Consider the following 24,132-nt stretch of genomic DNA (forward strand, 5'->3'; position numbering starts at 1 on the left):
AACTTTTATACTTTTCAAAATATTTAACTTTATTTATAAATATTTATTTCTCTTTAAAATTGGGTTCAACTGCTGGTCTTATTAAGCTACTTTTAGCTTTTATCTTTTTTAGCTTTTAGCTAGTTATTTCCTATTTTAGGGCTTTTAGGTATTTGTCTGCTTGTTTTAGCTTTAACAGCTCAGCTTTAGCTGAAGTCCTTCGGCTGACATCCAGCCTTCAGTTTGGTTGAAGATCTCACCTCCCTGAGGGCTTCCTGTGACCCCCTCCTTCGCCCATAATCAGCCGAAGCTCTTCCTCTTGTCTTTGTTCCCTAAACTCTTCCCTTCTCTGCTCTTATCAGCCTGACGACAGACTGGAAACATCTTTAAAACAACAAAACGTTTTCCAGCGTTAAAAACAGCAACGAGGAAGTCCTGAACGGCAGCGCAGCTGCGTTGATGTTTCTCTTTGCTGTGGCAACAGGTTGCCATGTTGATCATGTGACTCTGCTTCTATCTGTCAGAACTGCAGCTTGTTGAAACCTAAAGTTCAGCTCAGACTGACGACACTTTAATCAGATATTTCATTTAATTCTGACCACGGCGATCAAAGGAAATCCTCCATAAATCCAAACCCTGGTTTTTAAAAATGACTGAACTTCTTTGTTGTTTTAATCGATCCTCAAACTGCAAAACTTGAGCTAAAACTAGCTAAAGAGTAGGTAAAACCAGCAGAACAGGAGCTAAAATGTAAAACGAGCAAAGTACTTCTTATATAAGCTAAAACTAGCTAAAAATCAGAATTTGCAAAATATTACAGAAAAGCTAAGGCTAGCAAAAAAGTAGCTAAAAGAACAGTAGTTCAAACCAGCAAAACATGAGCTATAAGTTAAATCTAACTAAAAATCAAATATTGCAAAACATTATCTAAGGTTAACCGAGCAGTAGCTAAAAGCTAAAAACAAACCAAGTTTACTAAAGTTCTCCATTCGTTTCAGTGGTGAAATTTAAAAGTTACAAAAATCAAAAGTCACAGCCTGAACTGAACGAGCCGAACCTTTTGAAGCATGAATGTAAAAACAGCTAAAGGTTTGCTGAAGTCCAAGAAAGCATAAAGACGAAAGTGTAAACAGGAAGTGTTGACTCATCAGAAGACTCGGGTTATTATTATGACCCTCACGATGACTGGATGGAAACAATAAGTTTAGATAAATATAAAAACATAAAGAAACGGGACGTTGTTGGAACTCCCTGAGTCTTTCTGGCTTTTGACACAAATATTTCACGTTTATTAGGCGCCCTGATCTGGATGCATTTCAGCCTTGAACCGAGGCTGTCCAACTTTCCAACTTCTACCCAGAGACACATTCCAGGTGGGTCCTGGTGGGTCCCGGTGGGTCTGGAAGGGCCCGGTTGGGTCCTCTGTCTCAATCAGGGCCCTTGATTGCGACACCGGTGGAAACGCTGCCGAACCGCAGCAGCAGCAGCTTTTTTTCGGCTCAGTTCAGCTCGAACAGAATGTGCCGCATGAAGCCATGCCTGCCGTCACAAGTTGAACCTCACCCTCCAATTAAAGCTGTGCTTTCAGGTTAATCTTTAAAGCACTTTGTGGTCAGCTGTTGCTTCAGGTCATGAAAACCTTCTCACTCGGCTCAGAGGCTTTGTTAGCCTCCGCTAACCTAACTAGCTCTCTGTAACTTCGGCTCCATTTGACCCGAAGGCCACGGCGGGTTAAAGCAGCCATCTTTTATTGATTCCCTTCATATCTGAGCAGTCGGCCGGCTTATCTCTGGTTCTGTTTTTGTTTGTTCTGCTGTCAGTTTGTGACATCAGGTGAACCTGAAGCTGGTCGTCAGCGGTTACTCATGCAGATACTATCCTCGGTTCGACTGTCGGCGTGCGCGCAGGTTTCAGGTGGATAAAAAAAGGAATGCTTGTAAACCCTTCTTGAATCCGACACGAGCGGCGCTCCGGTTTGTTCCAAGCTCGGCTCGTTTGTTGGCTCAGGTTCAGGTTTCTGTCGATCACAGAACCTGAGGGCAGGACCTTTCTCTGAATGCTTCCTTGTGGCATGCTGTGTGACAACTATCTCTGAACCGAGTGAACGTGAATATCGATGTTTATTTTCCCACTCCTCTCGATGTGCTCTGGGTGGTGCCTCGGGGGAACAATGACAAATTGTCTTCAAGTCTTCACTTGAGCAGCGGCGTTGCCTCACTTCCTTTGGCTCGGGCGCTGCATATTTCCTCCTGATGCAGCTATTTTAGAGCTGAGAGTGGAGCGTGAAGAACCTCGACCTCTATCTCTCTCCTTTCAAGGTTTAACACAGCGTGGGCCGCAGGGTTTGGATCGTCAGCTGACCCTAATCCCACTTCGGAAATGTGTTTTTCTTTCCACATATGAAGTCATGGAGAAAATATGTTTCTACGTAATAAAGATCAACATGATCTGAAACGAAGAAAACACAGCAGATTCCCCCCGTGCCATTGTTTATTAAGCTGCATGGCTGTGGAGGGATTTTGGCCCACTCTTCTTTTAGTTCATTGGTTTCTGCTCAGCTCTGAAGTTCAGTCAGGTTCAGGTTCTGGACTCTGATTGGACTCCACGGTGGTGGAGGGCTGATGGTTTGGGCACACCTTAAAGAACTGAAGCGACGTTGTAAAGAAGAGTGGGACAAAAATCTTTCACATTCAGTGAGCTTCTGGATCAGGAGCTGGAACCAGTTCTTCAAACCCAGCTTCAACGTTTTGGGAAAAAGCAAAACATGTAATGCACTAGCTAAAGGTAGCAAAATGCAAGCTAAAAGCTAAAAACAGCAAGACATTAGCTAAAAGCTACGATAAGCACAGCTCTGGCTAAAGTGGCAAAACACTTTCTAAAAGAAGCCAGCTAAAAGTAACTAGCTTTTAACTACAAAAATGCTAGGTAAAAGCAGCCAAATGTAGCAAATCACTAGCTAAAAGATAAAAAAGTTATTTGTAAGTAAAGATAGCAAAATACTAGCTAAAAGCTAAAAATAGCAGGAAACTAGCTAAGAGCTAATAACAGCAAGACATTTGCTAAAAGCTAAAATAAGTACAACAGTAGCTAAAAGTAGCAAAACACTAGCTAAAACAAGCAAACACCAGCTAAAAGCTAAAAGTAACTAGCTTTTTCTCAGAAAAATGCTAGGTAAAACCAGCCAAAAGTAGCAAATCATTAGCTAAAAGCTAAAAAAAGTAATTTGTAAGTAAATATAGCAAAATACTGGCTAAAACCTAAAAGCAGCAAGACGTTAGCCAAAAGCTAAAATAAGTGCAACACTAGCTAAAAGAAGCAAAACGCCAGCTAAAAGCTAAAATTAACTAGTTTTTAACTTGCATAATGCTAGGTAAAAGCAGCTATAAGTAGCAAAATGCTAGCTAGAAATTAGAGTAGCAGAACAGTAGCTAAATGGAGCCTCCGTCTCCTGAACGAGCTGAAGGTTTTGACACTTGCAGCTGTAGTTCGGCTGACACCAACCAGGCGAAGTCTGGTGTAAAAGCTGCTGAAAACCAGCTGAGTGTTCTGGTCCAGACCCGGGACCGCCTGGCTGACCCACAGAGTGAGGTCCGGTCTGGTGAAGCGGGTCTTTATGGGCCAGAGACAACAACAGATGAGTCCTGGCACCATGCTGGAAGAGGGTGTCTCCAGGATCTGAGGCCCTTTGTTTGTGTAACGTTTGGAGAATGCTAACAGACTGCAGTAATGAGCCGCTCTGACTGTTTCTATTGTCTGCTGTTAGTCAACCAGTCTGAGGTTAACCAGCCAGATTTCGGCTTGTTAGCCTCGCAGCTCCGATCTAAATTTATTGTTCGTTGTTTACAAAGCCTTATTGTTGCTTCACACCTCTGAGCATCTTTCACACGTCTGGGATGAGGACTGTTTTCACAGCCTAAATCCTTCTCCACACGTTGTCCTGTTTCAGCTGATCGTACAGCCAAACCTTCGGCTCATTCAGGAGACGGCTGCTGTGACTTTTATGCCAAAATATTTCACTTTATTTACAAATATTTCCCCCATAGAAACACATCTTTTTCACTTTGTTCTTTTAGAAATCTGCTTGTCTTCTTTCTTTAGCTTTTAGCTCCAGTTCTGCTTCTTTTAGCTTCTAGCTAGCCTTATGCTACATGTAACTTTAAGCTAACCTTTTGTTATTTTAGCTTCTAGCTACCAATTTTTAAAATTTAGCTTCTAGCTAGCCTTATGATACACGTAACGTCAAGCTAACCTTTCGCTATTTCAGCTTCTAGCTACCAGTTTGTTACTTTTAGCTTCTAGCAGGCCTTATACTACATGTAACTTCAAGCTAACCGTTTGCTATTTTAGCTTCTAGCTACTAGTTTGTGACTTTTAGCTAGCCATTTGCTACTTTTAGCTAACCTTTGTCTGCTTTTAGCTAGTGTTCTGTTACTTTCAGCTTCTAGTTAGCCTTTTATTACTTTTAGTTAGCATTTTGCAACTTTTAGCTTCTAGTTGACTGTTAGCAAAATATCTCATAAAGCAGTGCACAGATTTTAATGAAACTCTCTGAAAGTAATCGCTGGATGTTCGTCTACAGAGGAATGAGTTTTGGAGTTAACCCAATTCAAGATGGCCACCGCAGCTACTAGACAAAAAGAAACACAAAAACGGTTATAACTCAGATATTGAGATGAAATTTGGTGTGGTAGTAGCTGAGACTGAGAGAGTTTGGATTGGCCAGGTGTTTGTTTAAATATTTATTTATTAAATATTTGGAGTCATGTCTGTCTGTTAGCAAAATATCTCCTGACGCCCAGGAACTGAAACAGTTCAAGATGGCCGCCGCAGCTAATCCAGATGAAAGTTGGTGGTAGCTGAGAGTCGTTCCTAACATGATCTCAGACGGGTTTATCGGTTTATGGAGCTGAAGCTTTATCAGCTGAAGGCTTTACGGACCTTCAGCTGATAAAGCAGCAGCTTCCGGTCGGACACGGAGCCGAAGCTCCGCTCGGCCGAGGCGGGGCGTCTGTGCGCCGCGGTCCCTCCTCTCCGTCCTCCGCCTGTCTCCGTGTCTCCGTCTCTCTGTCTCTGTCTCTGAGCCAACATGCCTGCAGCGTGACGGTAAACTGGTCGGACTGGGTGACGGCAGGTGAGGAGGGGGAGGACAGGTACCGGAGCAGCTGAAGTCCCACCGGGACATGGAGCTCCTCTCCGCCGTGTGAGGAACCCCGGCGCCGTCAGGGTGAGTCCACCGAGCAAACCGGCCTCACTTCCAGATTTAACCCAAAATCCGTCCAAGTTCGGTGAAGGAGTCCGACAGGAGTCCGACAGGAGGACGACAGGAGAGCTGCAGAGTTTCAAAAAGTCTTTTTACTTTTCTCCAAAAACTACAAACTGCTTCCTTAAATCCGGAGTTTTCTTCGCTTTGATCCTGGCGGGTTTTTATCACTTAAACGAGACTTTGGGTCCAGAGGGAGGAGCCGCACCCAGAACCGAGCCCGTGGTCAGAACCCTGGGTCTCCAGAACCAGAACCAGGAGCGGCTCCTGCAGGGTGGGGGATATGTCGTTTGTTTTTCAGGAAAAAGGATTTATTTTTACCTCCGAGCCGAACCCTGGGTTCTGACAGTCCTGACTCGGTTCTGACTCGGTTCTGACAGTCCTGACTCGGTTCTGACCCGGTTCTGACTCGGTTCTGCTTTTATTAGTTTGTCTGTTTTGTTTAAACGTTGATGTCAGATCTTAATGTTTTCTTTAAAACACGACAAACAACAAACAAGCTCTAAATATAAATATTTATTTTTTACCAACTGCAGCTCCAGGTGTCGCCTGATCAGAACCTCAGAACCATTTCAGTCAGAGCCGAAATCTGAGCTGAAATCAGCCGAAGCAGCTGAAACTGGGCGGTCGCAGCTAAAAGGAAAAAACGAGCTAAAAGCACAAAAAGGCTAGCTAAGAGCTACAAGCAGCAAACGTCTCGGCTAAAAGCTTAACTAAAAGTAGCAAAAGGCTAACTAAAAGCTAAAGGCTAGATATAAGCTAAAACTACCAAGAGACTGTCGTAGCTCAAAGCTAAAAAGTAACACAAATTAACAAAAACAGACATTTTTCAATGTTTTTGAAGGATTTAAAGAAATCTCCATGGATTTCTACGGGGAAAATGTGTGAAAATCTCCTAAACTCTCATAAATTTATTTCCTGTTTGTCTTTTTTTCCCCGTCTCTGAATCGGCAGCATGGCTCGACGCTCCCAGTGCTCCTCGGCTGGGGATAACCCCCTCGACCCAAACTACCTGCCCCCCCACTACCGGGAGGAGTACCGCCTGGCCGTGGACGCGCTGATCGAGTCCGGTTTGGACGGGTACTACGAGTTCCTGCAGAAAGCAGACGTGGTGGACTTCCTGTCCACGTCCGAGCTTCAGTACATCCAGAGCAGCGTTCAGGCGCCGCGGCAGAGCGGCCAGCCCGAGCAGCAGCAGCAGCTCTACCTGGACGTGGGAGGAGATGGTTCCTCCGACACTTATTGGCCCGTTCACTCGGACCTGGAGGTCCCCGGCTTGGACCTGGGCTGGCCTCAGATTCACGCCTTCATGGAGCCCACGGAGGTCACGACCCTGGTCAACCCGCCGGAGCCGGACATGCCGAGCATCAAGGAGCAGGCCCGGCGGCTTATCAAGAACGCTCAGCAGGTCGACCTTTTCTCCATTACTCTCTGCCTGTTAGCGAAATATCTCATGAGACACTGGACGGGTTCATCTCAGAAAGAATGGCTGTAACTCGGCTAATTTTACAGATATTGAGCTACAATTTAACATGGTAGTAGCTGAGAGTCGTCCCCAACACGTACTCTGAGCTCTGACAGATCGCACAAGATTTTCAAAATGGCTGCAGCTCCGTCGCCCCGCATCATAAGATTAGGAATGAGAGGCGGCGGCGATATACAAGCCAGAAACCGCTCCTGGCGGCTCTGCGTTTCCTTCCCGCTGACCATCGTTTGTCTTTCAGGTGGTTGCCGTGGCGATGGACATGTTCACTGACGTCGACATCTTCGCGGACCTTCTGAACGCCGCGGCGAAGCGGGTGGCCGTTTACATCCTGCTGGACGAGCAGGACGCCCATCACTTCGTCAACATGGTGGCCAACTGCAGGGTCAACCTGGACAACTTTCAGGTGAGCTAACCCTGAAACACAAAGACAGGCTGTAACTCTGAATTTTACTGATGTTGAGCCGAAAGCTGACTGACCTTTGAGGACGACCCGTTTTAAAGAGGCTGCCGCAGCCAGCTGAACTTAAACACACAGAAACGGCGATACTTCAGCGAGTTTTCAAGACGCTGAGCTAAAATTAGGCGTGGTTGCAGCTGAGTCGTAGTCACAGATGACGTCATTCTCACATTCAAACTTTTTCTACACGAGATGATTTTAGATTCAGACTCGGGGGGGGAGAAATCCTCGGCACAGAGCTGTTATCTAACCGGCTGCCGGGTCAAAAAAACACATTCCTCAGCCTCCATGTGCTTTCCATTTCTCTCCTTTCATGCACGACTCTATCGCCTCCGACTGTTCCTGTTCTGGGAAGTTTAGGGTTAAGTTTTTTGTCCGGTTTAGGTTTGGAGACGTGAACACATTCTTTGTCAGAATCTGAAATGACCGGATTTATTTCTGCGTGCTGCAGGAAAAGCAGAAGTGCTGCTGGCTCAGAGGTGGTTCTGGCTTCACAATAAACAAAACAAAACAGAAACCTGAGTGTGGGCGTCGTCACGGGCAAAAGAAAGTCCAGGGGATTTACGTATCAGGACTTCATAAAAACAAAAACCATCCAGCAGCGTGTAGAGCCTCGTTTAGCAGCAGCGGGTGTCTGTAGCACTTCTTTCCAAACCTCGTGGTCGTGCTGCCATGTTGGTTTTCCAAACAAGCCATGCTTGTCCAGTCCTGCCATGACCTTTGACCTTTCCCATCCAGCCTGGCGTGGCGTTATCACACGCCTGTATTTTAGATTTTGGCTTTGTTTTGTGACGCAGAAACGACGACTCGGTGGAACCTGTCGTGTGTTTTTGATTTTATTTTTCCACAACTGTTTCACCTGAACAATAACTGACTCATTCAGACCTAAATCACAATAATGTTTATTTATATTTGTATCCTGTTTAATAGCATTGCTGTAAATCCCTCTAGCTGCTCATATTCTCCCGTCCAGAGGTGGTAATCTCTGTGCAGCTCGGCACGCTCCCAGACGTTCTACCTGTCGGTTACGTCTCATTTCTGTGCGTTCTGCAGTTTCTGCGCGTGAGAACCGTGTCTGGAATCACATATCGGTGCCGCTCGGGGAGGTCCTTCAGAGGTCAGATGATGGACCGCTTCCTGCTGACGGACTGCAGGGCCGTGCTGAGTGGAAACTACAGGTGGGAGGTCCTTAAAATCTGAACGCCGTGCGCCGGCGTGGGTGGAGATAAGAAGAGATGTCGTAGGAATCTGTCTCGTTGGTGCCAACCTGCTGCATTTAGAGGCTAATGTCTTCAAACTAATCTGCAATTATTTGATTTTTATTTAAATATTTAAACCCCTTAAAGTAGCAAAACAGCTAAACATTATTTAGTCAATAAAGTGCCCCTTCCTCCTGTTCCACTCTCATCAGCTACGCTGTAAAACTCACCTGTGACCCTAGTTTCCTCTTTATAACCCTTTCAAAATAAAACATGAAGGCAGCATGTACAGATTCCTACAACCTCTCTCTTTGTTTTGACCCGTTCTGCTTGGGAAGCTCTGTAAATGTTTCCTTCTTTGTGTGATAGATGATGAAATTCGTGGTGTTTGTGTTGAAACTGATTCGTTTCCCTCTGTTTGTTCTTCCAGCTTCATGTGGTCCTTCGAGAAGCTGCACCGCTGCATGGCGCACCTGTTCCTCGGACAGTTCGTGACGACCTTCGACGAGGAGTTTCGGATCCTGTTCGCTCAGTCCCAGCCGCTGACCGTAGAGAATGTGCTCGTTCCGCTGAAGGATTTAAGCTTTTTACAGCAGAAGCAGTACTTTAACGACAACACTTCCGTGTGCAGAGATCCGAGGAAGTTTTTAGCCCTGGACAGTGGTCATCCCGATGAATGGGGAAGGCATTCGTACGACGAGCGAATGGATGGGGACCGGAGGATGATGGCTCTAAAAAAACAGGATTCTCTTTGCGGCCCTGCCGATCTGTACAACAGGTTTGCTTCCCAGCAGCAACGCGTGGACCCGTGTTTTGATCAGGGCCCCTCCCGAATGTTGATGACGGAAAATGCTGCCTTTAAACGTCACTCCTTTGCAGAGGGGGTTCACGGTAGATACTCTTTGCCTTTCATGCAGGGAATGCCAGAGTCGGAGCCCAAAGGGAAGGGTTTCCACAGAGGCCAGCAGCCTTATCCAGGACCAGCACCAGAATCAGATTACAGTGGCTATGACAGGTTCTGGAACCAAGACTATCTGTCAGCAGATCCATACCCCGAACCCGGTTTGCCACAAGAGGTTCCACCACCAGATTTCGACCCTGTTCTGAACTACTTATCATCTACCAGAAATCTGGACTTTGACCAAAGCTCTGAGAAATTCCCACCTGCGGCAGATTTGCCTTACGCTTCGCCCCGATCTAAAAGACGAGGCTTAGCCCAGCCATATGTCTGTCAGACATCCCCCACACCTTCCAGCTCGGCTGAACAAAAACAGTTTCTCCAAGATCCTGCCGTCAGCCGGAAGGATCCTGCTGTGAAACAGGGACTGAGGAACTGGAGGATTAACTCCTATCTGAGCGCGTATGAGAATCCAGAGGAGGAAGGCCTGCCGTCGGTTCCACTGCAGGGACCAGATGCTTTCGAAGAGCCACCGAGACCCACACAGCAAACTGCACCAGGGATAGACTTACCACTTCTCAAAACGCCTTTTGTCAAAGAGTTTAAGGTTCCTGCGGTGCCCAGGCCTAGCCAGATCCCAAGCTATTCCAAAGCAGCAACTCAGGAGAAGCCAAAGATGTTCCTGGATGAACCTGCTGTAGTTCCAGTCGAGGTCAAAGTTACGCCAACACCTTCAGAATCCTCGACTGAAGGGGAAAAGACAGAGGAGATGGAACCAAAGGAGCCAAAAGTCCCTTTGCTTCGAAGGGAGGACTCCTTCAGGCGGCAGTACAACGCTGCCGCACAAAGGAGCTCCAGGTTGAGGTCTTCTCTGATCTTCAGCTCCTTGGACCAGCAGCAGGCTCCTCATGAAGCTGCAGATCAGCCCGACGAAGACGGTGAGAAAAATAAAACTGAACAGACAAAACTCCCTTTTGCTCTTCATATTTCGGGGCAGAGGAAACCTGCAGCAAGAGAACCTTTTGAATGGAGTCGTTTTAAAAAATCGACCACTGAAACGTCCAAAGCAGAAGATTCATCGAAGGAGAAGGAATCAAAGGACCTTTCAAATAATCCTGAGGCAAAGGAGACGTTAAAACAGCCAGATGTAGGGTCACCAGCAACGGTTCGATCCAAGTTATCTGAAGCAGAACCGCCCAAATCTGATCAGCTGGTACAACCAACGAAACCTTTCCTCACAGCGCCGTTATTTCCAGACATGAATGACGCTGATCAGAGGTTCATGTATTTTAAAGAGTTGGCAGCAAAACGAAAGGCTGCTGAAGCTGCCAAGGCTGAAAAGAAAAAAGATAAAGCAGAGATTAAAGCACAGGTGGATCTTAAAAACAGTTTGACTTTGCAGAAGCAAGAGCCTCTTCCAAAAGTAGCATCAGAAAGCAGGAAAGCCTCAATATCTGAGAGTTCAGTCCAAAATGCTGCTGCAGAGAGTTCAGGGACGACAGAAACATGCGAGTCAGCTTCTGCATCTTTAGATGTCAGTGAAAATACCAGGAGGAGGACTTCTTTGGTCAGGAGTGATTCCAATACCTCGATTATCTTCAGTGGACAAGAAGCCAAACCTTTGGATTCAGAGAAACTAAAGTTAGACAAACCGTCAGCGTCGGATCTCCCCGTTTCTGCAGGAACAGGTGCATGTCAGGAGAAATCTAAAGAAGGAAAAACCGAGTCAAAGGTTGTTAAAGATTCTCCGTCACCATCTTTGGCTCGATCCATGTCATTCGAGGCTAAGCTACCCGAAACGAATCTGTCGGCAGAACCAGCCAAGCCTTTGCTTAAAGGTCGATTTTACGGAGACATAAATGATCCATACAGGAGGTTCATGAGTTTTAAACAGCTGTCGGGAAAACAAAAAGTCGATGAAGCTGCAAAAGATAAATCGGAAATGAAGCCAGAAGTAGATCTTAAAACCAGTCCAGTTTTCCAAAAGAAAGAGACGCTTCCAAAAGTATCTTCAGAAAGTGTCAAATCATCAATATCTGAGGGTTTAACAAAGAAAACGCCTGTTGTAGAGAGTTCAGGGAACACTGTTTCTCTAGAAACATCCGAGTCTGATTCTTCGTCTTTACAGGACGGTAAAAACACCAGCAGGAAGAACTCTCTGCTCATCAGTGATTCTTGTAGTGGACAAGAAAACAAAGAGAAAACAGACTTAGACCAACAGTCTTTGACTAGTCTTCCTGTTCCTGCATGTCAGAGGACCTCATTAGACCAAACAGTGGCAGCTTCTCCTTCACCATCGATGGCTCGGTCCGATTCATCAGAAGCTGAGCCGCCAAAGACTGATCAAATGGTTGAACCAACTAAACCGATACATGCAGACATCAATAATCCGTACAGGAAGTTCCTGTATTTTAAAGAGCCGGCAGGAAAACAAAAGGCTGATGAAGCTACAGAAGCTGACAAAGATAAAGCAGAGGTGAAGCCACAAAAAGAAGACCCTCTTCCAAATGTAGCTTCAAAAACCAGGACAGCGTTGATACCATCTTTACAGAGTTCAGAGGAGACGATGTCCACAAAAGACTCTTTATATACGTGTAGTGAGCAAGAAACCAAACTTTCAGAGAACTTGGAGAACCGGCCGGTGTCAGATCTCCCTGTTTCTGCAGGAACAGGTATCTGTCAGAACAAGTTATCAACTGCGTCAAATCCACCATTTTTGGCTCGATCCAAGTCATCTGAGGCAGAGCTACCCAAAACTGATCAACCGCTACAACCAGCTCCATCGACTGTAGACCTGAGTGATACTGAGACCAGATTAACATACTTTAAAGAGCTGGCAGCGAAACGAAAGGCTGCTGTATCTGAAAAGGAAAGAAATAAGGCCGAGATGAAACAGGAAGTTAATCCTAAACTAAAGGACAAGCCTCTTCCAAATGTAACTTCAGAGAACACGAATGCTTCAGTATCTGAAGTAGAAGATGTTGCTGCAGAGAGTTCAGGGAAGACTGTGTCCGCAGAAGCATCCGAGTCAGCTTCTCCATGTTTAGATGAAAATACCAGCAAAAAAGGGGACGATATCTCACAGACCGCTGGAGACCAAGAAACCAAACGTTTAACCACAGAGGAAACTGGTCTCCCTGATTCTGCAGAAACAGAAGCTTGTCAGAAGGAGGTACCAGAAGAACCAACGGTGTCAGATCCTTTCGTAGCTGTTCCTGGTAGGGATGAAACAGGAAGCCCACCTCCACAGTCTACCTCAGAGGAGTCCGTTTCAGACGCCCCCGGTCCTCCTGGGCTGCATACTGACCCCCAACATCCTGAAACCAAAACCATGGCTCTTCTGTCTGAACTGAACACTGGATCAGAGGTAATCATGTCCAACACATCAGTGCCGAGCTCTTCCTCTGATCAACCTTCAGTCGGGTCTCAGAACAATGCTCCCCTTACAGAAGACGCCTCATCCTCTGGTGTTAACCCAGAACCCAAATCTAATGAAACTTCACCAAAATCTGACATGGAAACTGGTTCAGATCCTGCATCCTCTGAGAACCTATCAGCAGACGACTCCTCAAACCTTGGATCTGATTTTTCTCCTGAAAGAAATGCGTCTGGTCCAGAGCCAAACATTTTTCCTTCCACCGCAAACTGTGAGGAATATTCTGCTTCTGCACCTCCAGCAGGAGAAGAGGAGTGTGAGGCTCCTGGATCATCTGAAGATATAAATGCTGACAGCTCCTCCGTACCCGAGTCGGGTTTACTCGGTGTGTCTGACGGGGAAAGGCCCGACTTGAAGGAGACGGTTAATCTTCCAACAGCGTCATCAGATACTCCGGCTGAACTTTTGCCTTCAGAAACAGGATCGCTTGAAAAAACGAGTGAAGACACACCAACACAAACGGCCCCATCACGTGACCCCCACCTGACGGACTCTGACGCACCCACCCCTGCTGAAACGGCATCATCTGAGCCCGGACAAGACCCCGAGGTTAAAGGAACAGAAACCAACATGTCTGCTGTGGATTTAAACTCTATTTCCAGTGAGGCTCAAGCAGAAACGGAGGAATCTGAGCCGACCTCAGAGGCTGATTTAACAGGCAAAACCTCTGAAAGCCAAACATCGGAGCCAACAGAACTCGAGTCCATGGACACAGATGAGAGAAAAGCTGAAAGTCCAGAGGGCAGAAATAAGACCACAAACACTGGTACCCAGGAATCAAACGACCAGCTGAAGCAGAAGAACGGCTCCGAGCCGACAGAGGCGACGTCTAAGCAGCCCAAATCGAGTCCGTCCCGCTACCAGTCGTCGACCGCGAACGTGCTCTCGAGCAGCAACCTCCGGGACGACACCAAGCTGCTCCTGGGGCAGATCTCCGCCAACTGCCAGAGCAGGAACGAAAGCAACCACGAGTCTCCCGTCACGGACGACGAGAAAGAGGACAAGAACGCCCAGAAGGAGAAGGGCGGAAGGTACGGGACGAACAACAGAGGACCGGCTAAACCGAACCCGGAGCGGGAGAAAGTGCTGGAGAAGTTCGAGAGCATGAGGAAGGAAAAGAGAGTTTACAGTCGTTTCATGTTTTAGGTGTGAAAGTTTTTCTCAAGTTTACAGTCAGGAAAAGAAACTGTGGATGTTGTTTACTGAAAGCTGAAACCATTTTGTTTTTTGCAAAGATGTCATATATTTTACAGTCTGTATTCTCTTCAATCACGGCTGTTTTCTGCACGCCAACAGAGGATTTCTGCCTGGTTACGTCACAGATTTACCAGCAGCAGGAGAAGCACTTGGGTTCAGACTGAACTATGTGATCCGGCGTGTTTTTACTGACTGCAGGAGCTAAAGCTGCAGCTTTCAGCTCAGACGAAATAAAACACCTGAAGTTCGGAGAGTTTGTAAAATTGTACTTTAGTGTAGTTTGTATCATACTGTTTTACATCCAGTGTAAAGAAAGCATGTTTGTTGTTTTATATTTGTTAAACAAATCAATCCACTCTTAGGCTGGAAAATCATTTTTAAATCTTTAAAACGTGGCACAGATTTATGACGTCAAAAACATGAGATTGGGACAAATTAGCATCTTAAATATATAAATAATGTAATAATGCACTTGATGTTTTGGAGCCTAAATGTGTTTTTAGCTGGTCGTTCCAGAGAAGTTACCCAAATCACTTAAATTTGATTTATTTTATTTTCTCTCTTGGCCTTCAAATTAAAAGCCTGAAGTTGTGCTGAAAGTCAGTTTTCTGTGACTCGTTAGAAATCATTGTCAATTGAAAATAAATTTTCTTAAAAGCCTTTTGGGTTCTTTAATGATTGTTTATTTTTCACTCCGATCCTTTAACTTCTGTAACATTTCAGCCTCGAATAAGATTTGTTCTTAATAATTATATTATTATTCATTTAACATTAAAAAAACTTTAAACACAACTACAGAAACTGAACGCTGAATGACTTGAAGAAGCTGAAACTGATGTTGAAGATAAAAAAAGCAAATTGCTAACTTAGAAGCAGCAAGATGCTAAAAGTCACAAAAGGCCAGCTAAAAGTTGAAATTTAGTAGCTAAATGTAACAAAAGTTATGCTAAAAGCAGCAAAAGTCCAGTAGAATGGTAGCTAAAGTAGCAAAAAGCATGTTAAAAGTAACAAAGGAATAGCTAAAAATAGCAAAAAGCTAGCTAGAAGCTTAAAGCAACAAAAACGAGGCTAAAACATGAAGCTAAAGTAGCATAAAAAGGCAAATACAGTCAGTTTGCTGAAGCAGAATTAAAAGAAAACATTTATTTATGTGTTTCTATAGAGAAGATATTTGTAAATTTAGTTAAATATTTTGAAAAGTATTAAAGTCACAGCAGCTGAATCCTGAATGAACTGAACGTGTTGATGTATGGATGGCTAAGCTAGCTGCCAAAACTCTAAAACGTGATTTTGTTTTATTTTGAAACCCAACAGAGCATCTATTTCAGTCCTCAGGTGTACTGCAGGTACTGTAAGCTGAGGTAACTGAAAAATGTCTGAATTCATGTAAATTATTAACTTTAGGCCCAATGAGAAATCTGTATTTCTCTAAAAAAGCCTAAATTCAAAAGAAAGAGTTTCTGTGAGATAAACAGCATTTATGTTGGTCTGGTATCAAACATGTGGCGCCATCCGGAGGCTAAAATACTCCAGTACACAAACCTCCAACTGTTCTGAGCTCAGCATCCAGGAGGATCCGGATCTGACTGGTCCAGCATCCAGGAGGAACGGTCCGATCTGTATCTGACTGGTCCAGCATCCAGGAGGATCCGGATCTGACTGGTCCAGCATCCAGGAGGAACGGTCCGATCTGTATCTGACTGGTCCAGCATCCAGGAGGATCCGGATCTGACTGGTCCAGCATCCAGGAGGAACGGTCCAATCTGTATCTGACTGGTCCAGCATCCAGGAGGATCCGGATCTGACTGGTCCAGCATCCAGGAGGAACGGTCCGATCTGTATCTGACTGGTCCAGCATCCAGGAGGATCCGGATCTGACTGGTCCAGCATCCAGGAGGAACGGTCCAATCTGTATCTGACTGGTCCAGCATCCAGGAGGATCCGGATCTGACTGGTCCAGCATCCAGGAGGAACGGTCTGATCTGGTCCACATTCAGACCAGCGATGGGTCTGATGTGAAGAACAGGAGCGGAGATCACCACAGGTGGAGTTATGAAACCTAAAGACTTTATAATCTTTGCTTGATATAAAATAAAAGCTTCACAGAATCCTAATGTGTTGGAGTGTCTGGAGGAGTCCAGGAGTCCACAGAGGGGACAACAGAGGAGACAACAGAGGAGAGGACAGAGGAGTCCAGGAGTCCACAGAGGAGACAGAAGAGGAGACGAGTCTACAAAGGAAAAGCTAAGGTTACTTTTAATTACTCACAGATTAAAAAATCTTTAAGACATTAAGAGGTCAGAGTTCACTGCAGAGACTTCGAGATCAGCCGAAGTCTGAGATCAGCCGAAGAACACAGGTGCTTCATGAGAAGGTCATGATCCTCAGGTGTGGTCCCACCTGAGGATCATGAGGGAGAATGAGGCGACAGCGCTGTCTGCTGGAGAATCTCAGAACTGCTGAGTTCTTCACGTTCTCCGCCTGCAGAAAACAAGGGAGGAAACAGGAAGGAGGTTCTCCAGGAGTCTGCCTCGAACCCTGACAGAACCTAACATTCCTGAGCTGGTTCTACAGTGTTTAATGTCGGAGATGTGACGAGTCCAAAAGGTCCTCAACTTTCATTTCTGAGGGGAAGAGTCGGAGCTGAGACGCAGTGAAAGTCAATGAGAGCTTGGATGTGTGCACTCTGCACTCTGCACAGAAAACTGTAAGTCCTGAAGCAGAGAGAGACTCACTGGGTGAAAGAAGATTAAAGAAATACCAACGATTTGATGCAGACGCTTTGAGTGAACAACAAGAGTTTCCTCAAAGGTCAACCTGACTTCTAACTCTAAGCTGAACAATCTGTGGTAAAATGATTCAACTTAAACTGTGATTGTTGTTATTCGGAGGGAAATTCTTTGCTGCAGGACGTACCGCCACCAGAAGTGGTAGCAGATAAACCCTGATTGGGCGACATGTTTTAATGGTTTCTTTAGGGGGGTCTAAAGTTTGTCAGGATAGATAAAGTAAAGTCTGGTGGAGAATCCTGCACTAAAAGCTGCTGACTCATCTCCAACCCAACATTTGGTCAAACCAAGCCAAGCTGCTTCGTTTGGTGGTTCCTCTCCTGGAACATTGTGAAACAGATTAATCCAGATTTATCCAGAGCCGTTATGAAAGAACATCTCCAGAGTTTCATAAGAAACAGAGGGCCTCTTGTCTGAAAATGTCACCCTGTCCTTGCAGCTCATAAAGTCTTAATAAGCTTGGGCTGAATCACGGTAATCTTTAAAGAACCTCGCTGCCCGGAGCGCCTCGCATCTGACGGGAGAACTTGGGCTACATTCTGAGTCTTTTTTTGCAGATTTTAATTTATTTTTGTTCTTTAAGCCGACGTTGAAAATGCTCAGAACCCTCAGGACGGTGTACCACGTCTCAGGATTCAGCTGGTACGCTTTTATTGTGAAATACCTGGCAGCAAAGGACGGAGACGAGCTGCCGACAGGAATATTTGTTTACGGAGGACCATGGAAGTACCTCACTTTTCTGAATCTGGTGAGCACATCACTTCCGTTATGTTCCAGTTTCCATCCACTCATCATGATCAGAAATGTCATAATAATTTAAGCTTTTAATGATTTATTTGAATCATTCTTTTTCCAGGGTGGAAAGAATTAAGTTCTTTAATCCACACAGGCTCAGATAGATCCATACCTTCACTAATGTTTGGTTAAACGTCCCTCAGGAAGTGTCTGCTGGACCTCTGGCTTTTTGTCTCCATCAACAAGCTTCTGGCTGATTTTTGACTCTTCTTTGGTAGAGTTCGGGTAAACCAGCTGGTTTCCGAGTCCAGAAGTTCTCAGTTGGTCTTAAGAAGACCATTCCAGAAGCTTAAAGTCAGCCTGTTTTATCCAATCAGAAACCAGTTCTGGTGCTCGCTGGAACACCTGACAGTTGGTTCGGTGTTCTCAGGTCTGAAAGCCTCACCTCGACTCCTCCAAACGTCCTCAAACATCTCAATCTTTGTCCCGTCTGACCGTCAAACCTTTCTCCAGAGGACGTTTGTCTTGTCCACGTGAACAGCTGCGGGTTTCAGTCCAGCTTGAAGGTTTTGGAGCTTCCTTCCTGGAAAATAACTAAAAAAAAAGATCTAAAATACCTTCCAGAACCTTCAGCACCATTTGTTAAAGGATCTAGGTGAATGTGTGGATATATCTGAGTCTGTATGCAGCACTTTTAGAGGAAAGTCACGATAAATACTCTTCCTGCTGATGTTTCAGTTATTACAAATGGCGTTCTTCGGCCTGGCGGCAGTGAACGACCTCCAGCCAGAGAAGGGGACGGAGAGCTCTCTGCACAGGTGGAAGGACCTCCTCTTCTCCATCTTTGCGTTCCCCGTCGGCACGGTGAGAACAACGTGCCGCTGGATTCCACGCCGATGCCACAAAAATGATGACTTTTAAACCAACCGTCTGTTTTCTGCTGTTTTATTCAGTTTGTCGTTCTGCTTTTCTGGACGATCTTCGCCTTCGACAGAGAGTTGGTGTACCCAGCCACCATCGACGCCTTCTTCCCTCCCTGGATAAACCACGCTATGGTTTCTGTTTCTCTCACTCAAGCTGTTTGGTTTTAAAAGGACTCAGACGGTCCTGACTCTCTGGTCCTTAACGAGCTTCTACTGATCTCTTCACAGCACACGTTCGTCTTTCCTGTTTTACTAGGAGAAGTGCTCCTGCAGCCTCACACCTACCCAGAGACTAAACCTGCGCTGACAGCATTAGGAGCTGTGGGTTTGGCTTATTTGTCTTGGTGAGTGTTTAACACGATGCATGCAGTGCAGTTATAAACAACTACTATCCTACCTGCTGTAGATAACGCTTTGAATGACCTCAGTTTGGAGAAATTTAGGCCTTAGTCACACAGAATTGCAGTAATCTTATTTGTCATTTCTCAAAATGTTCTTATTCACATGGAAACACAAAAAAAGACCCAAAACGTAATAAGTATGCCAGGCCTGTGTGTGGCGCTGTAACGCTGCTATTAAAATACACCAAACAAGGCAGGGAGCATAAAGTTTGTACGCTGGGTGCAAAATGTCAACAACAACATGTTGAAGGTTAGGCTAGAGGCAGAGTTATGACTCCTTTCTTTTGCGTTATCTCTCTGGCACGGCTCTGGGTTTAATTCTGACAGAACTGACGAGCTAACGGCTAGTCCAGACGCAGCTAAGACCAAAGAGGATCGGTCTTAAAGCAACTCCGATCTGCTAAATTTCATCGCATTTCATCCAAATTCCACTTCATCAACATTTTCACAATCATTTACATGGAATCTGACGGTTAATTTCAAGCAGCTAGGTGTAGCACTTCCTGTGAAGCCAGGGGTCACTTCTGGCAGGCATTTCCCAACATTTCTGCAAAAATAACTGAGCAAAGCAAAAACTGATGGTGGCGTAAAGATTTAAATAATAAAACAAGATCGGAGTTGTTCTGGAAGTCGGCTAATATTAGCTAGCCCGCGCAGCCATTTCCAAAGCAGATCTTTTTGTCTTAAAACAACAAATTCCAAAGCAGTTTATGTAAATGCTGTTTTAGAAACCTTTATATTGCAGTCACTTTCATATTACATGGTTACTTCTGCAGAAATGTTATGAAATACCCGCCAAAAGGGCCCCAGGCTGCAGCAGAAGTGCTACAGCTAGCTAGCCGTGATTTGCACTGATATATAACCACTGAATTCAATGAAAACAAACATGGAACATGAATCTGATTACAGTATAAAGGATTATAAAGAAGCATTTGTATGAAGTTATTTTAAGATGGCAGCGATCTGCTTTGATCTGAGCTGCGTTCGGGTTAGCCGTTAGCCGTTAGCTTGTTCGTGCTGCCAGAATTAAATGCTGTTTTTTCCCAAACTGAGGATGTTCAAAGAGGATGTTTATAACTTTCCCACATAATCAAACTTCTAAATGACCGACCTGTTCTTATAACGTGGATAAAACAAACCAGTGTGAATAAAAAGCAAAAATAAAAACTCTTTCTTCAAACCGTTGCTAGCTCAGCCTTCACCTCCTGTGTTTGACAGTAAAATCCATAAACATGCAGGATTTTGTAGATCATACGCTTTATTATGCTGCTCTTTTGCTCTTACATGTGGCAAAAGGAAAATACATGTGCCAGCAAATGTGTTTCCTTTGAGATGAGTCAGTCTGCGCTCGTCTCATGGCTCCAGTGAGTCTAAAATCCATTTTAAAAGTGTCTCTTGGACATGTTTTTTCAGGATAATCTGGGTGTACTTGTCAGTAGGAATCTGGGTGTATCCTCTGCTGCAGTATTTCAGTGCTGCCGGGCTGCTGGGCTTCTTCTTGTTCAACATGTCTGTGGTGACGTCGCTCTACCTGCTGGGGGAGGAGCTCGACAGGCGCGTCTGGAGTACGGCAAACTCATCCCACCGCGTGTTTCTGTCTTTTCAGTTCTGTGGATTTATCTGCTTTACATTCCTGTCTTTTGTCTCTATTCCAGGAAAGGTCGAAGCAAAGGATTGATCAGTGAAGACAGGCCCCGTCTACACCCCTCCGGACTTCCCTGTCACAGTTTGTTTGTCTGAAAAAATTCCATTTACACGAAAAACAAAGTGAGACGGGTGTAGAAGCGCCTCTGAAAGCAGCTGCTGTGGAGTCGTGAGCTTGTCCCGTCATTGTTGCTCTAAAACTACATATTATTGTTAATTCAGACTTTCGCAATGCCGTACTTTTCTAGTTTTGGTAACTTTGCATCCATTCTTTTCTGAAACCTTGCCTTGGCTGCTTCCCTAATGTTATTTATTTATCCTCCTGTTGTACCGTTCTTAATACCTTCTGTAATTTGAGTGTAGTCCAACGTTTTAACCTCTGACCCCTGGCTTTAACCCTAACTTTAGCTTAGCCCTGAACAAGGACAGAAATAAATGGGTACGAAATAACAGCTGCTAAGCTCGAATTAACCTTCACCTTTTAAGTCCACGAGAACACACCAAAACTGAGTTTTTTTCTCTTTATAAAAATGTTTTTAAATATCTGTTTGCATGTGCAAACTGCAGGTTTTTGAAAAGTATCCAGAGTTTCGTACACCATCTGAACAAAAGGATGTTTTAAGAACTTCTTCATTCTGTATCCAAAACATCAAAGCATTAAAATAAAGATAATTAAACCACTTCCACACACACACACACACACCTGCTCAGCAGTGTGTCCTGTTCCGAATCTGAATGTTCAGTACAGCAGATTGTACGTTTTTAACCAACAAACTACCAAACTAAATAAAAACACTTCCATAAAAACAGGAATCCAGGATCCAGTTTAGCCTTAACGAGTCGTTAACGTGAATAAAGTGGTTCCGCCGGCGGGAGGGGGGTGCTGCAGAGCATGGACTCGATCCTGTCAAGTCTGTCCACATCCACAGGAATATCTTTGTTTTGTCTCCAGCAGTCTCTGGATGTTAGTTTTCCTTCTTCGGATCCAATCAGGCTCCGTTTAAATCTCTGTAGCCTTTCAGATGATGCAGGTAGTTTGGATCTGCGTCCACCAAGCCAACCGAAAGGATCTTCGCCAGCAGGTGCACGTCTTCCTCGCTCAGGTCCTTCTGTTGAGGACAAAAACTGGAGTTTATTTGACAGCAACAACCTAAAACTCTCAGAGCGAAGGGTGGGTCTCGGCTCACCATCTTGCTGTTTGTGTTCAGCTCAGACGGTTGGACCTTTGGAGGTTTTTTATCCTGTGGGAGAAAATGATCGAACTTTATTTACTTTCATTCCTGCAGAGCATTTCTCTTTGCAACAATTTATTTTCATAAACGATGTAAAATCAAAGCCCAGCATTCTTTTCATTACAGAGAGTCAGACTAAGATCTTTAGGTTTAGTTGGAAACAAACCTTTAAAAATAAATTTAAGCACAAAATCAGGAAATATCACAAGATATCTCAGCTACTACCACTTCATATTTAGCTCAGTATCTGTAAAACTGACTGAGTTAGAACCATTTTTGTAAGATCTGTTGGCTGTGGCGGCCATCTTGAACTGGGTTGGCTCCAAAAGTTAGTCAGTTATAGACGAACATGCAGGGATTACCAGTGCTTCATGAAGTATTTTTCTAATAATTAAGGGCAAAGTTGAAATTAAATACCTTGTGCAATCTGTTAGCACTCAGACTATGTGTTGTGAATGACTCTCAGCTACTACCACAGCAAATTCTAGCTCAATAAAATTAAAATTAACTCAGTTATTGCCACTTTAGTGCATCTTGACTCCAAAAAGTTAATGAGTTGTAGACGTACATCTTGTGATTACTAAAATTTGACCAGTGGTTCAATGAGATATTTTGCTAACAAACACACAGAGACACTTTCTATCCTGGATAAAATAAACTTTGAGAATGAAACTCACCCCTTTGAGTCCTTTTGAAAAGCAAATCACGATGACAAAGAGTCCCATCACGGTCTGAACACAAAGAAATAAATAAAGCCCAGTGAATACAGCTCTAGTTGCAGTAGTTTCAGAGAAAAACTGAAAATAAATGAGAATAAGGAGTAAAACCAGGTGTTTACTTACTCCCAGCAGGTACAACATGTTTGCTCGCCTCGTCTCCGTCCCGTCTGAGTGCTGAGCTGTCTCCTCATGTGATCTGTTTAAATTCCTGCAGCTGTGAGACATCAGCCTATGGTGCGTAAGACAAAAGCAGAAAAGTCCCGGGACGAACCTGAACAACAGGAAGAACTGCATGTTCGAGACGCACCTGGGCTAAACCCAACGAGAAGAAATCAGTGAGACAAGAGGGCAGTTACGTAAAAACAGGCCCTGATGTGAGACGAGAGGTTATAATTAACTGTTAACGCACGAATTCCTTCATGAAAAGGACAATAAAAAGTGCTTTTACGTTTTAAACTTGGTATGGAGACAGATTTAGATCACATCTGCGTTTGCATCTCACAAAAGAAAATAAAAGCTCCTCTTTTAGAAACAGGAAACTAATTATTTTCATCAGTTCTTCACCGTTAAAACAACATGCAGACTTACTGCGTTCACAACAACACTGTATACGTTGTTACGGTAATATTACTGTAAATTTGCAAAGCATTCTGGGTAAATATTAGGCTCCTGTAAATTTAAAATACAGTAATTCTGGCTCACTATTAAAAAAACAGCAAGCTTTAATTATAATGCTTTATTTTGTGGCCTTTTTATTTTAGCATCATGGTTTTTTTTTTCCATTTTAGCAATAATCTGCATCCCCTCAGCACCACATTGTCTCACAGCTCGGTTTAAAACGCAATTTAAAGTCGGATCATCTCTGTTCTGACTGCTATCACCTGCTTCCTCTGGTCGGCAGCTGATTCAATAATAGAAATGAATATTTCTCTTAACATTAGTTTAACTGAGGAGTGGAAAACAGTCTGCTGGTTATTTGTTGCCATTAATGTCCTGTTTTTTTAAAACAAATAAGTTGTTTACAGTGTAGGATTTACACAACCCCGTCCAGCTCTAAATGAACTTGTGACACAGTTTTCTGTTTCAGATTTATAAATATGCAAATTTGCTCAACTTCTCATCTGCTTTTTGTCTGTAAGTCTGTTTTCTGCAGCTATGAGGAAATCTGTTGTTCTGACCGGGAAAGTGTGAGGAAATATCTCTGTGTAGATCAGAGCAGAAACACATCATGAACCTTCCTCCTCCTTACCTCGACATTACTTCACAGCCCTTATTTGTCTGTTATGATGAATGTTTGAGTTTAATTTTTCAGTCAAACCTTTCTTTGTCATATTTAGATGTTTTCACCGCCTAGTTAATTGTTCACACCTGTTATTCATTAACTCATAGCCTCTCCCAGCATACTTATCCTGCTAGTTGACATTTAACTTATTGTTTTACTGTTAACAGGTGCTGTGTTCAGGATTTTAGTTCCATTTATTTATTTGATTTTGTTGTGCTGTCAGCCTTTTATTGTCTTTAGAGATGGGTAGGTGAAGCCTTGTTAAGGGAGGAGTCTGGTCATTATTGAAGTGATGTTCTATTAAATAATTATGAGTAGTTAGAACCTTATTAACCATGAGAGAAAGAGGCAAAATTCTTCATCCATGGTAGGCTAGCTGCTAGCCAACTAAACAAGTGTCCGTTTTTTGTTGTTTTAGGCTTATAAAACAACTCTTTCTTAAAAACAACATATTGCTTTGAAAGAAAGCTAATTTAGCTGGTAGTAAACCTATAT

At 44.2% G+C, this 24,132-nt stretch overlaps 2 protein-coding genes across 3 annotated transcripts; both read left to right on the forward strand.

Moving 5' to 3' along the window:
• Positions 1-4,828: 4,828 nt before the first annotated feature.
• fam83ha (family with sequence similarity 83 member Ha) lies at positions 4,829-14,572 on the forward strand. Its single transcript, XM_017424343.3, has 5 exons — positions 4,829-5,203; positions 6,194-6,647; positions 6,964-7,128; positions 8,236-8,360; positions 8,812-14,572. The coding sequence occupies exons 2-5, from the start codon at positions 6,195-6,197 to the stop codon at positions 13,859-13,861; spliced, it is 5,793 nt and encodes a 1,930-aa protein (XP_017279832.1). The 5' UTR covers positions 4,829-5,203; position 6,194; the 3' UTR covers positions 13,862-14,572.
• Positions 14,573-16,197: 1,625 nt separating this feature from the next.
• LOC108240624 (androgen-dependent TFPI-regulating protein) lies at positions 16,198-21,211 on the forward strand. Of its 2 annotated transcripts, none has more exons than XM_017424226.3 (6): positions 16,198-17,449; positions 18,175-18,300; positions 18,390-18,491; positions 18,588-18,703; positions 20,174-20,325; positions 20,416-21,211. In XM_017424226.3, exons 1-6 carry the CDS (start codon positions 17,297-17,299, stop codon positions 20,436-20,438), a joined length of 672 nt encoding a protein of 223 aa, XP_017279715.1. In that variant the 5' UTR covers positions 16,198-17,296; the 3' UTR covers positions 20,439-21,211. The 2 variants fall into 2 exon arrangements, with proteins under 2 accessions (XP_017279715.1, XP_017279714.1); XM_017424225.3 differs by having other exon boundaries at positions 16,374-16,619; positions 17,285-17,449; positions 20,174-20,506.
• The last annotated feature ends 2,921 nt before the right edge of the window (positions 21,212-24,132 follow it).

This window comes from Kryptolebias marmoratus, linkage group LG22 (genome assembly GCF_001649575.2).
Source record: "Kryptolebias marmoratus isolate JLee-2015 linkage group LG22, ASM164957v2, whole genome shotgun sequence".
NCBI lineage: Eukaryota > Metazoa > Chordata > Actinopteri > Cyprinodontiformes > Rivulidae > Kryptolebias > Kryptolebias marmoratus.